This window comes from Colius striatus, unplaced genomic scaffold (assembly GCF_028858725.1).
Source record: "Colius striatus isolate bColStr4 unplaced genomic scaffold, bColStr4.1.hap1 scaffold_122, whole genome shotgun sequence".
Lineage (NCBI taxonomy): Eukaryota > Metazoa > Chordata > Aves > Coliiformes > Coliidae > Colius > Colius striatus.
This window is the reverse complement of record NW_026908413.1, coordinates 1-14218: the sequence shown is the minus strand read 5'-3', so window position 1 is coordinate 14218 and position 14218 is coordinate 1. Positions and strand designations below refer to the sequence as shown.

Sequence of the window (14218 nt, the reverse complement as noted above, 5' to 3'; positions counted from 1 at the left end):
CAGTCTAAACCCAGCTTAAATCCCCTAAACCCAGCCTAAACCCCCTTTTATCCCTCTGCAGACCCCCCCAAGCCCCCCAGCATCTCCAGGACCCCCCAAACCCCCTTTTATCCCTCAGGACCCCCCAAAACCCTCCTTTAATTCTTCAGGACCCCTCCCAAACCCCCTTTTATCCCTCAAGACCCCCCCCAAACCCCCTTCCATCCCTCAAGACCCCCCCAACCCTCCTTTTATCCCTCAGGACCCCCCTAAACCCCCTTTTATCTCTCTGGACCCCCCCAAACCCCACTTTTATCCCTCAAGACCCCCCCCAACCCCCCTTTACCCCTCAGGACCCCCCCAAACCCCCCTTTTATCCCTTAGGACCCCCCTAAACCCCCTTTCATCCCTCAAGACCCCCCCACATCCCCCCCAGCATCTCCAGGACCCCCCTAAAGCCCCCTTTAATCCCTCAAGATCCCCCCCAACACCCCTTTTATCCCTTAGGACTCCCCCAAACCCCCTTTTGTCCCTCAAGACCCCCCCAAACCCCCTTTAATCCCTCAAGACCCCCCCCAAACCCCCTTCCATCCCTCCCCTCCCGTTTTTGTACCCGCTCTGGGGGTCTGGGGGGGTCCCTGAACCCCCTTTTCCCCCCGCAGTGCTGCCCCGTCCCGCCGGGGGCTTCGCCACCGAGGGCTGGTTCATCGGCTTCGTGAGCGCCCTGGTGCTGCTGCTGCTGCTGCTCCTCATCCTCTGCTTCGTCAAGCGCAGCAAGGGGGGCAAGTATTCGGGTGAGACCCCCCCCAAATCACACTCCCCCCCAAAAAACACCCCCCCCCCCCAAAAAAACAACCCCCCCCAAATCATAACCCACCCCCAGGAGCCTCCCCTGAGCTTCCCCAGGGCACCCACAAAGGGTTAAAGGGGGGGGAAGAAGGGGGGTGGGGGCAAATTTGGGGGGGTCTTTTAATTTGGGGGGGTCCCTCAGGCTTGGGGGAGGTCACTAAATTGGGGAGGGGGCCCCCCAAATCATAGCTCACCCCCAAATCATACCCCACCCCCAGGAGCCTCCCCTGAGCTTCCCCAGGGCACCCACAAAGGGTTAAGGGGGGGGAATTGGGGGGTGGGGGCAAATTTGGGGGGGTCTTTTAATTTGGGGGGGTCCCCCAGGCTTGGGGGAGGTCACTAAATTGGGGAGGGGGAGTTTAAGTTGGGGTGTCCCTAAATTAGGGGGGATTCCTACATGTGGGGGGGTTCCCCAAGGCATGAATGAGGTCACTAAATTGGGGGGGAGGGTCCTAAATGGGGGGGGGTCTCTAAATTGGGGGGGTCCCTTTAATCTGGGGAGGGGTCCCCAAGGCTTGGAGGAGGGCATTAAATTGGGGAGGGGGGTCCCTAAATTGGGGGGGTCCCTTTAATCTGGGGAGGAGTCCCTAAATTGGGGGGGGTCCCTTTAATCTGGGGGGGGTCCCCAAGGTTTGGAGGAGGGCGTTAAATTGGGGGGGTCCCTAAATTGGGGGGGTCCCTTTAATCTGGGGAGGGGTCCCCAAGGTTTGGATGAGGGCATTAAATTGGGGGGGGGTCCCTAAATTGGGGGGGGGGTCCCTTTAATCTGGGGAGGGGTCCCCAAGGTTTGGATGAGGGCATTAAATTGGGGGGGGTCCCTAAATTGGGGGGGTCCCTTTAATCTGGGGAGGGGTCCCCAAGGTTTGGATGAGGGCATTAAATTGGGGGGGGGGTCCCTAAATTGGGGGGGTCCCTTTAATCTGAGGGGGGTCCCTAAATTGGGGGAGGGTCCCTTTAATCTGGGGGGGGTCCCCAAGGTTTGGATGAGGGCATTAAATTGGGGGGGTCCCTAAATTGGGGGGGGTCCCTTTAATCTGGGGGGGGTCCCTAAATTGGGGGGGGGGGTCCCTTTAATCTGGGGGGGGGGTTACTGAATTGGGAGGAGTCCCTAAATTGGGGGGGTCCCTAAACTGGAGAAGGGGCCTTAAATTTGGGGGGGGGTCCCTAAATTGGGGGGGGGGGTCCCAAAATCTCAGGGGGTGCCCAAGCCCCAATTTGGGGGGGGGAGGTGGTTTAAAGAGGGGGTGGGGGGGGTCTCCCTCAGCCTGGGGGGTCCCAGGGGGGTTCCCCATCGCTGGGGGGGGTCTCTGTCATTTTTGGGGGGCTCCTGGGGGGGCTCTGACCCCCCCCCCCCGTGTGCCCCCCCCCAGTGAAGGACAAGGAGGACACGCAGGTGGACTCGGAGGCGCGGCCCATGAAGGACGAGACCTTTGGGGAGTACAGGTGGGGTGGCTACTGACCTGGGGGAGGTGGCTACTGACCTGGGGAGGTGGCTAGTGACCCATGGGGTGTGGCTACTGACCTGGGGGAGGTGGCTACTGACCTGGGGGGGTGGCTAGTGACCCATGGGGTGTGGCTACTGACCTGGGGGAGGTGGCTACTGACCTGGGGGATGTGGCTAGTGACCGGGGGGGGGTGGCTACTGACCTGGGGGGGTGGCTACTGACCTGGGGGGTGGCTAGTGACCAGGGGGATATGGCTAGTGACCCATGGGGTGTGGCTACTGACCATGGGGGGGTGGCTACTGACCTGGAGAGGTGGCTAGTGACCCATGGGATGTGGCTACTGACCTGGGGAATGTGGCTACTGACCAGGGGAGGTGGCTACTGACCTCGGGGTGTGGCTAGTGACCATGGAGGGGTGGCTACTGGCAGAGGGGAGGTGGCTACTGACCTGGGGGGGTGGCTAGTGACCCATGGGGTGTGGCTACTGACCTGGGGGAGGTGGCTACTGACCGGGGGGAGGTGGCTAGTGACCCATGGGGTGTGGCTACTGACCATGGAGGGGTGGCTACTGACCTGGAGAGGTGGCTAGTGACCCATGGGATGTGGCTACTGACCTGGAGAGGTGGCTAGTGACCCATGGGGTGTGGCTACTGACCTGGGGAGGTGGCTAGTGACCCATGGGAGGTGGCTACTGACCTGGGGGGTGGCTACTGACCAGGAGGAGGTGGCTACTGACCAGGGGGGTGTGGCTACTGACCAGGCGAGGTGGCTACTGACCTGGGGGGGTGGCTACTGACCTCGGGGTGTGGCTACTGACCTGGGGGATGTGGCTACTGACCAGGGGAGGTGGCTACTGACCTCAGGGTGTGGCTAGTGACCATGGAGGGGTGGCTACTGGCAGAGGGGAGGTGGCTACTGACCGGGGGGGGGTGGCTACTGACCCAGGAGGTGTGGCTAGTGACCATGGAGGGGTGGCTACTGGCAGAGGGGAGGTGGCTACTGACCGGGGGGGGGTGGCTACTGACCCAGGAGGTGTGGCTAGTGACCTGGAGGGTTGGCTACTGACCATGGGGGGTGGCTAGTGACCATGGGGGATGTGGCTACTCACCTCAGGGGGTGGCTACTGACCATGGGGATGTGGCTACTGACCATGGGGGGGCGTGGCTACTAATCCAGGAGGTGTGGCTAGTGACCTGGAGGGGTGGCTACTGACCGTGGGAGGTGGCTACTGACCATGGGGGTTGGCTAGTGACTAGGTGGGGGTGGCTAGTGACTCAGGGGTTGTGGCTAGTGACTCAGGGGGTGTGGCTAGTGACCTGGGGGGGGTGGCTACTGACCCAAGGGGTGTGGCTAGTAACAGAGGGGGAGTGGCTAGTGAGAGAGGGGATGTGGCTACTAACCCAGGGGGTGTGGCTACTGACCTGGAGGGGTGGCTAGTGACCCAGGGAGTGTGGCTAGTGACCCAGGAGGTGTGGCTAGTGACCTGGAGGGGTGGCTAGTGACAGAGGGAGTGTGGCTACTAACCCAGGGGGTGTGGCTACTGACCTGGAGGGGTGGCTAGTGACCCAGGGGGTGTGGCTACTGACCATGTGGAGGTGGCTAGTGACCCAGGGCCTGTGGCTACTCACCTGGAGGGGTGGCTAGTGACCCGGGGGGTGTGGCTACTGACGATGGGGAGGTGGCTAGTGACCCAGGGCCTGTGGCTACTCACCTGGAGAGGTGGCTAGTGACCCAGGGGGAGTGGCTACTGACCTGGGGGAGGTGACTAGTGACTGGAGGAGTGTGGCTACTGACCCAGGGGGTGTGGCTAGTGACAGAGAGGGGGTGGCTAGTGAGGATGGGGGCGTGGCCAGACCCGCAGACGCCCTCTGCTGCCCCCCCGCTGCCCCCCCCTTTGACCCCCCCCCCACTGCCCCCCCCAGGCTGCTAACGACCCCCCCCTCGCTAATTAACCCCCCCCTGCTAATTAACCCCCCGCTAATCACCTCCCCCCTCCCCCTGCTCCCCCTGCTGCCTCCTGGGCTCTGCAGGTCCCTCGAGAGGTAAGGGGGGAGGTCTCTGGGGGTCTTGGGGGGGGTCCAAGGAGGGTTGGGGTGACCCTGAGGGGCTTTTGGGGTCCCTGGGGGGGGATTTGGGTCCCTGAGGGGGTTTTGGGGGGTGTTTGGGGTCCCTGAGGGGCTTTTGGGGTCCCTGGGGGGGGATTTGGGTCCCTGAGGGGGTTTTGGGGTCCCTGGGGGGAGGGGTTGGGTCCCTGAGGGGATGTTTTGGGGGGTGTTTGGGGTCTCTGGGGGGCTTTTGGGGGGAGTTTGGGATCCCTGGGGAGTGTTTTGGGGGGAGTTTGGGGTCCCTGGGGAGTATTTTGGGGTCCCTGAGGGGATTTGGGGGGAGTTTCGGGTCCCTAGGGGGTGTTTTGGGGTTCCTGAGGGGATTTGGGGGGAGTTTGGGGTCCCTGGGGATGTTTTGAGGGGAGTTTGGGGTCCCTGGGGAGTGTTTTGGGGTCCCTGAGGGGGTTTTGGGGTTCCTGAGGGGATTTGGGGGGAGTTTGGGGTCTCTCAGGGGGGGTTTGGGGTCCCTGGGGACTTTTGGGGTCTCTCAGGGGGGGTTTGGGGTCCCTGGAGGACTTTTGGGGTCTCTGAGGGGGGTTTTGGGGTCCCTGGGGGATTTTGGGGTCTCTCAGGGGGTTTTGGGGTCCCTGGGGGATTTTTGGGGTCTCTCAGGGGGGGTTTTGGGGTCCCTGGGGGACTTTTGGGGTCTCTGAGGGGGTTTTGGGGTCCCTGGGGGATTTTGGGGTCTCTCAGGGGGTATTCGGGGTCCCTGGGGGATTTTGGGGTCTCTCAGGGGGGTTTGGGGGTCCCTGGAGGACTTTTGGGGTCTCTGAGGGGGTTTTGGGGTCTCTGGGGATTTTTGGGGTCTCTGAGGGGGGTTTTGGGGTCTCTCAGGGGGGTTTTGGGGTCCCTGGGGGATTTTGGGGGTCCCTGGGGGATTTTGGGGGTCTCTCTGGGAGGATTTTGGGGTCCCTGGGGGTGTTGGGTGACCCCGAGGGGCTCCTGAGGCCCCTGAGGGTGGGTTTTGGGGCCTGAGTCGCTCTTGGGGGCCGTGGAAGCGCTTTTGGGGCCAGGAGCGGGCTGTCGCTGCCTTTGCTGCCCCCACACGGGCTTCTGAGGCCCATTGTGAGGCTTCTGAGGCCCATTGTGAGGCTTTTGCTGCCCCCAGAGGTGCTTTTGCTGCCTCTGAAGCCCCCAGAGGTGCTTTTGGTGCCCATTGTGCTGCTTTTGAGGCCCCTGGCGGTACTTTTGAGGCCCATGAAGATGCTTTTGATGAGTTTGATGCTCCCAGAGTTACTTTTGAGGCCCACTGTGATGCTTTTGAAGCCCCCAGAGGTGCTTTTGATGCTTTTGAGGCCCATGAAGATGCTTTTGCTGCCCCCAGAGGTACTTTTGCTGCCTTTGAAGCCCCCAGAGGTGCTTTTGAGGCCCATGAAGGTGCTTTTGCTGCCTCTGAAGCCCCCAGAGGTGCTTTTGAGGCCCATTGTGACACTTTTGCTGCCCCCAGAGGTGCTTTTGCTGCGTTTGATGCCCCCAGAGGTGCTTTTTATGGTTTTGCTGCCCCCAGAGGTGCTTTTGAGGCCCATTATGATGCTTTTCCTGCCCCCAGAGGTGCTTTTGAGGCCCATGAAGGTGCTTTTGCTGCCTCTGAAGCCCCCAGAGGTGCTTTTGCTGCCCCCAGAGTTGCTTTTGCTGCCTCTGAAGCCCCCAGAGGTGTTTTTGCTGCCCCCAGAGGTGCTTTTGAGGCCCATGAAGGTGCTTTTGCTGCCTCTGAAGCCCCCAGAGTTGCTTTTGCTGCCTCTGAAGCCCCCAGAGGTGCTTTTGCTGCCCCCAGAGTTGCTTTTGCTGCCTCTGAAGCCCCCAGAGGTGCTTTTGCTGCCTCTGAAGCCCCCAGAGATGCTTTTGCTGCCTCTGAAGCCCCCAGAGATGCTTTTGCTGCCTCTGAAGCCCCCAGAGGTGCTTTTGCTGCCTCTGAAGCCCCCAGAGATGCTTTTGCTGCCTCTGAAGCCCCCAGAGTTGCTTTTGCTGCCTCTGAAGCCCCCAGAGGTGCTTTTGCTGCCTCTGAAGCCCCCAGAGATGCTTTTGCTGCCTCTGAAGCCCCCAGAGATGCTTTTGCTGCCTCTGAAGCCCCCAGAGGTGCTTTTGCTGCCTCTGAAGCCCCCAGAGTTGCTTTTGCTGCCTCTGAAGCCCCCAGAGTTGCTTTTGCTGCCTCTGAAGCCCCCAGAGGTGCTTTTGCTGCCCCCAGAGTTGCTTTTGCTGCCTCTGAAGCCCCCAGAGGTGCTTTTGCTGCCTCTGAAGCCCCCAGAGATGCTTTTGCTGCCTCTGAAGCCCCCAGAGTTGCTTTTGCTGCCTCTGAAGCCCCCAGAGGTGCTTTTGCTGCCTCTGAAGCCCCCAGAGATGCTTTTGCTGCCTCTGAAGCCCCCAGAGGTGCTTTTGCTGCCTCTGAAGCCCCCAGAGTTGCTTTTGCTGCCTCTGAAGCCCCCAGAGTTACTTTTGCTGCCTCTGAAGCCCCCAGAGATGCTTTTGCTGCCTCTGAAGCCCTTGCCAGCCCCCTCCAAGCCCATCAAGGCTCCTGACCCGACCTCACCCCCCCCTCAGACTTTACCTCAGGTGACCCTGCCCCCCCAGCCCCGCTCCAACACCCCCTTTTCCCCCCTTTTCCCCCGTTTGCCCCCGTTAGCGACGGCGAGGAGAAGGCGTCGGGCAGCTCGGGGCGCTCGGGGGGCGCGGGGCCGGCGCTGGGCAGCGACGACAGCCTGGCGGGGTACGGCGGCAGCGGCGACGTGCAGTTCAACGAGGACGGCTCCTTCATCGGCCAGTACAGCGGCGCCAGGGGGGGCAGCTCCGGCCCCTCCAGCCCCACCGCGCCCCCCCCTAGACTAGGCACCCCCCAGCCCTCCTCAGCGACCCCCCAGCACCCCGAAAACCCCCCTGGACCCACCCCTCCGAGCAGGCAGAACAGAGCTGGGGAGTGTCTGAGGGGGTGGGGGTAAGGGGTGGGGGATTGGGGTGATGGGAACCCCCCCTAGAGACCCCCCCCAAATTAAACCCCTCCCCTTCAAGACCCCCCACCCCCAAAAAACAGCCCCCCAGCACCCCAAAAACCCCCCTGGACAGACCCCTCCAACCAAGCAGAACAGAGCTGGGGAGTGTCTGAGGAGATGGGGGTGAAAAGGGGGGCTGAGGGGGATTGGGGTGATGGGAACCCCCCTGGAGACTCCCCCAAATCAAACCCCTCCCCTTTGAGACCCCCCATCCCAAATAAACACCCCCCCAAGCACCCCAAAAACCCCCCTGGACCCACCCCTCCGAGCAGGCAGAACAGAGCTGGGGAGTCTCTGAGGGGGTGGGGGTAAGGGGTGGGGGGATTGGGGTGATGGGAACCCCCCCTAGAGACCCCCCCAAATTAAACCCCTCCCCTTCAAGACCCCCCACCCCCAAAAAACAGCCCCCCAGCACCCCAAAAACCCCCCTGAACCGACCCCTCTGAGCAAGCAGAACAGAGCTGGGGAGTCTCTGAAGGGATGGGGGTGAAAAGGGGGGCTGAAGGGGATTGGGGTGATGAGACACCCCCTGGAGTCCCCCCCAAATTAACTCTCTCCGCTTTGAGACCCCCCATCCCAAATTAAACCTCCCCAGCACCCCAAAAATCCCCCTGGACCGACCCCTCCGAGCAGGCAGAACAGAGCAGGGGTGGGGGTCTCTGAGGGGGTGGGGGGTGAAAAGGGGGGCTGAGGGGGGATTGGGGTGATGGAACCCCCCCCAAATTAAACCCCTCCCCTTCAAGACCCCCCCACCCCAAAATAAACCCCCCCCAGTACCCCAAAAACCCCCCTGGACCGACCCCTCCAACCAACCTAAACACAGGGAGGGGGGCATTGGGGGCCCCTAATGCCACTGGGGACCCCCCCCCCATGGTACTGGGGACCCCCAAATTGGACTGGAGACCCCTCCATGGCATTGGAGACCCCCCCCCATGGTACTGGGGACCCCCCCATGGTACTGGGGACCCCCAAATGGGACTGGGGACCCCCCCATGGCATTGGAGCCCCCCCAAGTGGGACTGGAGACCCCCCCCCCATGGTACTGGGGACCCCCAAATGGGACTGGAGACCCCCCCCATGGCATTGGAGCCCCCCCAACTGGGACTGGGGACCCCCAACTGGAGCCCCCTCCCCATCAATTGGAGCCCCCCCCCCAGTTATTCCCCCTCCCCCAATATATCTGAGGCCCCCTCCTCCATTTTTACCCCCCCCCCAGCTCTGGGGACCCCCCCAAAGCCAAAAGAGACCCCAAATCCCACCCCCCCCACCACAAAGCCAGAAGGGGGGGGGACCCCCAATCCCTTCCCCACCCCCAGGGGACCCCCCAATTCCTTCCCCCTCCCCAATTTCCAGCCCCCCCCCCACCCCCACTCCCACTGCCAAAAGGGGGGGACCCCTCCCCATCTTTAAGGGGGGGCAAAGTGGGGGGGCCCCCCCTTGGATTCAGCCAAAAAATCCCCCCCCCAGGACCAAATTTGGGGAGGGGGAGGGGGATCCCCCCCTCCTCCCCCCCCAAACTCCCCCTCCCCTCGCCCCTCCCCCCCAGCGTTGTGTCATAGCTCTGTAGCCCCCCCCCAAATTACCGCCCCTCCCCCCTCGTGTGTGACCCCCCCACACCCCAAAAATGGAGCAAAAAAGAGGGGAAAGGGTTAAAAAATTCCCCCCCCCAAAATAAAGGAGGAACCTGATGGGGGGTCGTTTTATTTGGGGGGGTTGGAGGGGGTCTGGAGGGTTTGGGGGGGCTAGAGGAGGACTTGGGGGGGTCTGTAGAGGTTTGGGGGGGGTTGTGGGGGGCTCAGGGGGGCTTTTGGGGGGGTCTGGAGGGGTGAGGGGGACTTGGGGGATCTGTAGAGGGTTGTGGGGGGCTGGAGGGGGGGCTTTGGGGGGGTCTGTAGGGGTTGAGGGGGTCAGTGGGGGGCTTGGGGGGTCTGTAGAGGTTTGGGGGGGTTGTGGGGGGCTGGAGGGGGGTTTTGGGGGGGTCTGGAGGGGCTGGAAGGGGTCAGTGGGGGGCTTTTGGGGGTCTGTAGAGGTTTGGGGGGGTTGTGGGGGGCTGGAGAGGGGTTTTGGGGGGTCTGGAGGGGCTGAGGGGACTTGGGGGGTCTGTAGAGGGTTGTGGGGGGCTCTGGGGGGGGGCTTTGGGGGGGTCTGGAGGAGAAGGAGGGGGTCAGTGGGGGGTTTGGGGGGGTTTTGAGGGGCTCTGGGGGGCTGAGAGGGGTCGATGGGGGCTTGTGGGGGGCTCGGGGGGGGCTTGGGGTGGTTGTAGAGGGGCTTTGGGGGTTTACAGTTGCTTGGGGGGCCGATGGGGGGTTGTGGGGGGCTCAGGGGGGGACTTTGGGGGGGCCCGTAGAGGATGGGGGGGGTTGTGGGGGGCACGAGAGTGGGGGTCTGTAGGCACCAACCCCCCCCGCGCTGTGACCGCAATGGTACGCTCCAACATGGCGCCTCCCAGCGCGGCACATCCAAGATGGCGGCCTCCATCCCACCCCTTTTCCCGCCTTCCCCCGCCGGCGCTTCCTTCCGGCGGCCGTCGCGCTGCTGTGACGTCACGGCGGGCGCGCCGGCCGCCAGAGGCGAGGGGCTGCAGGTGAGCGCGGCCGCTCCCGCTCCTTCCCCTCCCCCCCCCCGCAATGAGCCCCCCGAGACCCTCCCGCACCCTCCCCACACCCCCCCGCGGCCGCCTGACCCCGCTCCCCGCCGCCCCTCCCCCATCTTTTCCCTCCTTGAACCCCCCCCAGGCCCCTCCCTGCGACGCGCCGCAGCCCCCCCCCGCGGCCATGGTGAGAGGGGCGGGGCCTGGACGAAGGGGGCGGGGCTTGGTCGGAAGGGGCGGGGCTTCGAGGAGAGAGCAGATGGAAGGGGCGGAGCTTGCGGGGCGGGACGTGATTGGTTGAGAGGGTGGCAGAGGGGGCGTGGTTTGGTCAAAAGGGGCGTGGCTTAGGGAGGGAGGCCGAGGGGAGGGGCGAGGCTTGTGGGGCGGGGCGTGATTGGTTGACGGCGGCGGAGGGGGCGTGGTTTGGTCAAAGGGGGCGTGGTTTGCGGGGTGGGGGCGTGGCTCCGGGACAGTGGTCAGTGGAAGGGGCGGGGCTTTCGGGGCGGGACATGATTGGGCGACAGGGTGGTGGAGGGGGCGTGGTTTGGTTAAAAGAGGGCGGGGCTTGGTGGAGTGGGCGGAGCTTCAGTCTCACAGGCAATGGGTGGGAAAGGGGCGTGGTTTGGGGAAAGGGGGCGTGGCTTCGGGAGGGAGCCGATGGAAGGGGCGGGGCTTTCAGGGCGGGGCGTGATTGGTTGAGAGGGTGGCGGAGGGGGCGTGGTCTGGTCAGAAGAAGGCGTGGTTTCGGGACGGTGATCGGTGGAAGGGGCGGGGCTTTCAGGGCGGGACGTGATTGGTTGAGAGGGTGGCGGAGGGGGGCGTGGCTTGGGTGGAGTGGGCGGAGCTTCAGCCTCAAGGTGTGGGGAAAGGGGCGTGGTTTGGGGAAAGGGGGCGTGGCTTGGGGAGGGGGCTGTTGGAAGGGACAAGACGTGATTGGGCGAGAGGTTGCGGGAAAGGGGGCGTGGTTTGGCTAGAGAGGGGCGTGGCTTCCTCAAGGGCGGGGCTGGCGGGACGGGACGTGATTGGGCGAGTGGCGGAGAGGGGGCGTGGCTTCTCCAAGAGGCCGGCGCAGAGGGGGCGGGGCTTGAGGGAAGCTGTTGGCGCGAAAGGGGCGGCGCCAACGGGGCGGGGGCGTGGCTTGGGACAAAGGGGCGGAGCTTTGGGCAAAGGGGGCGTGGTTTGGGCAAAAGGGGCGGGGCTTGGGGCAAAAGGGGGCGTGGTTTTGGACCAAGGGGGCGTGGCTAACGCGGCAGTGGCTCAGGGGCGCGCGGGCCGTCGCGCCCCCCCCCCCGCCGGCCCCCCCGCCCGCCGCCGCCCCCCCGCCCAGCCCCGGGGGGGGCTCCCGGAGCTCAAACGGCGCGGCCGGGCCAGGAACCGGCGCCAGGGGCCCGAGGAGGAGCCGCAGCAGCCGCCGGTAACGGCCGGGGGGGGGCACCCCAAAATGGGGGGGTGGGGGGATACCCCAAAGTGTGGGGGGATGGGAGGGGATGCACCCCAAAATGTGGGAGTCTAGGGGGCTGGGGGGGCACCCCAAAATGAGGGGGGGGGTGGGGGGACACCCCAAAATGTGGGGGGTGGGGGAGTGGGGCGATACCCCAAAATGTGGGGGGCTGGGAGGGAACACCCCCAAAATGTGGGAGTCTAGGGGACTGGGGGGGGCACCCCAAAATGTGAGGGGATGGAGGAGGGAGACAACCCCAAAATGTGGGGGGCTGGGACACACACACCCCCCAAAATATGGGTGTGTAGGGGGCAAGGGCGGACACCCCAAAATCTAGGGGGCTGGGAGGGGGGCACCCCAAAATGTGGGGGGCTGAGGGAGAGAGACAACCCCAAAATGAGGGGGGCTGGGGTCAGAGGGGGACACCCCAAAATGTGGGGGTCCCTTGGGGGGTTTGAGAGTCCCTGGGAGGGTTTGGGGGTCCCTAGGGGGGATTTGAGGATCCCTGAGGGGGGATTTTGGGGGTCCCTGGGAGGGTTTGGAGGTCCCTGGGGAGGTTTGAGGGTCCCTGAGGGGGGATTTTGGGGGTCCCTGGGAAGGTTTGGGAGTACCTGGGAAGGTTTAGGGGTCCCTGTGGGGGGATGTGGGGGGGTCCCTGGGGATCTGTGGGTATCTGTGTGCTTTGGGAGAACCCCCAAAATCATCCCCCCCCCCCGCCTTTTCCCTTCCCTCCCCCCCAGGATGTGGGTCCTGAGGCTGCAGCCCCCACTGGGACAGGGCTCATCTGTGTGGGAGACCAAAGGTACCTCCCCTCCCTCCCCCTCCCCAAATTGTGGGGTACCCCCCACCCCAAAACCTCCCCCCTCACTCCCTCCTTGTTCTGACCCCCAATTCCCCCCCCCCCCCAGTGCCCCCCAAACCTGGCACCTGCTGGAGGAGACGGGACTGGCCCAGCGCTGCCAACGGCTGGAGGTGACACCCCCCACCCCCCCAAACCCAGGGGACCCCCCAAACCTAGGAGAGCCCCCCAAAACCCAAGGGGTCACCCCCAAAGTCCATGAGACCCCCAAAGCCCAGGAGAGCCCCCAAAACCCAGGGGATCAACCCCAAGTCCAGGAGAGCCCCCCAAAGCCCTCAGGGACCCCCCCTAAATCCATGAGAGCCCCCACAAAGTCCAGGAGACCCCCCCCAAAACCACTTGGAGACCCCAAAACTGCCCCTAGAGACACCCCCAAAGCCCTCAGGGACCCCCAAAATCCATGAGAGCCCCCCCAAAGTCCAGGAGACCCCCCTAAAACCACTTGGAGACCCCAAAACTGCCCCTAGAGACACCCCCAAAGCCCTCAGGGACCCCCAAAATCCATGAGAGCCCCCCCAAAGTCCAGGAGACCCCCCTAAAACCACTTGGAGACCCCAAAACTGCCCCTAGAGACACCCCCAAACCCCTCAGGGACCCCCTCAAATCCATGAGACCCTCTCAAGCCCAGGAGACCCCCCCCCAAATCCAGGAGACCCCACCAAAGCCCTCAGGGACCCCCCCCAAATCCATGAGAGCCCCCCAATATCTTCCTCCCCCCCCCCCCCCCCCCCCCCCCGCCAGAGTCGTCCTGCAACAGATGAGGAGCTGCTGCTGCTGCCCAGGTTGGGGGGCTGGGGGGGGCTTTTGGGGGTGCTGGGGGGGGAATTTGGGGGTCCTGAGGGGGGCTCTTGGGGGTCCTGAGGCTTTTGGGGGGGGTCTCAGGGGTTTGGGGGGTTTTGGGGGGGGCTCTGAGGAGTTTTGGGGGCTTTCTGAGAGCTTTTGGGGGTGCTGGGGGGGATTTGGGGGTCCTGAGGGGGGCTCTTGGGGGTCCTGAGGCTTTTGGGGGGGGTCTCAGGGGTTTGTGGGGGGAGGTTGGGGGGTCTGTAGTTGTATTTGGGGGGGTCTTTAGAGGTTGGGGGGGTCTGGGTGGATTTGAGGGGGTCTCTGAGGAGCTTTGGGGGGTCTCTGAGAGGTTTTGGGGGGTCTCTGAAGGGTTTGGGGTGGACCTGGGGGGTTTGGGGGTTCTTGAGGGGTTTTAGGGGATGTCTGAGGAGGTTTTGGGGGGCTCAGGGTGTGTTTTGGGGGTCCCTGTGCCCCCCTCAGCTCCCCCCAGGCCGTTGCCCCCTCCCCTGTGGCCGTGGGGTCGCTGCTGGTGCTGCTGGGCCGGGTGCTGAGCGGGGCCCTGCGCAATGGGCTGCTGCTGCTGGGGTAAGGGGGCACTGGGAGGCACTGGGAGGGTGCTGGGGGGTCACTGGGAGGGTGCTGGGGGGCACTGGGAGGCACTGGGGGGCACTGTTCCCCCTCCTGCACCCCCTTTACCACCCTGAACCCCCCCTGTAGCCCCTTGAACCCCCCCATACCCCCCATATCCCCCTGTACCCCTCTGAACTCCCCTGAACCCCCTTTATACTCCTCTCTGAACCCCCCTGAATCCCCCCTGAACCCCCCTCAACCCCCTTGAACCACCCTTATCCCCCCTGTACCCCTCTGAACCCCCCTGTACCCCCTCTATATCCCCCTGTACCCCTCTGAACCCCCCTGTACCCCCTTTATATCTCCTCTGAACCCCCCCCTGAACCCCCTTGAACCCCCCTATGCCCCCTCTATATCCCCCTGAACCCCTCTGAAGCCCCCTGAACCCCCTTGAACCACTCTTATCCCTCCTGTGCCCCCCTGAACCCCTCTATACCCCTTCTATACCCCCTCTGAACCCCCCTGAACCCCTCTGAACCCCCTTGAACCATTCTTATCCCCCCTGTACCCCCCTGAACCCCTCTATACCCCCTCTGAATCCCCTTGAACCTCA

General features: G+C 64.1%; 1 protein-coding gene across 1 annotated transcript in view; it reads left to right on the top strand.

Moving 5' to 3' along the window:
- Nucleotides 1-8543, top strand: part of LOC133629073 (neuronal-glial cell adhesion molecule-like) — a gene marked incomplete at its 5' end in the record, with an annotated part of 38674 nt that extends 30131 nt beyond the window's left edge. The window contains 3 exon segments of the mRNA XM_062019709.1: nt 642-773; nt 2199-2271; nt 6999-8543. Coding sequence (XP_061875693.1) covers nt 642-773; nt 2199-2271; nt 6999-7311 — 518 coding nt within the window.
- Nucleotides 8544-14218: the final 5675 nt, after the last annotated feature.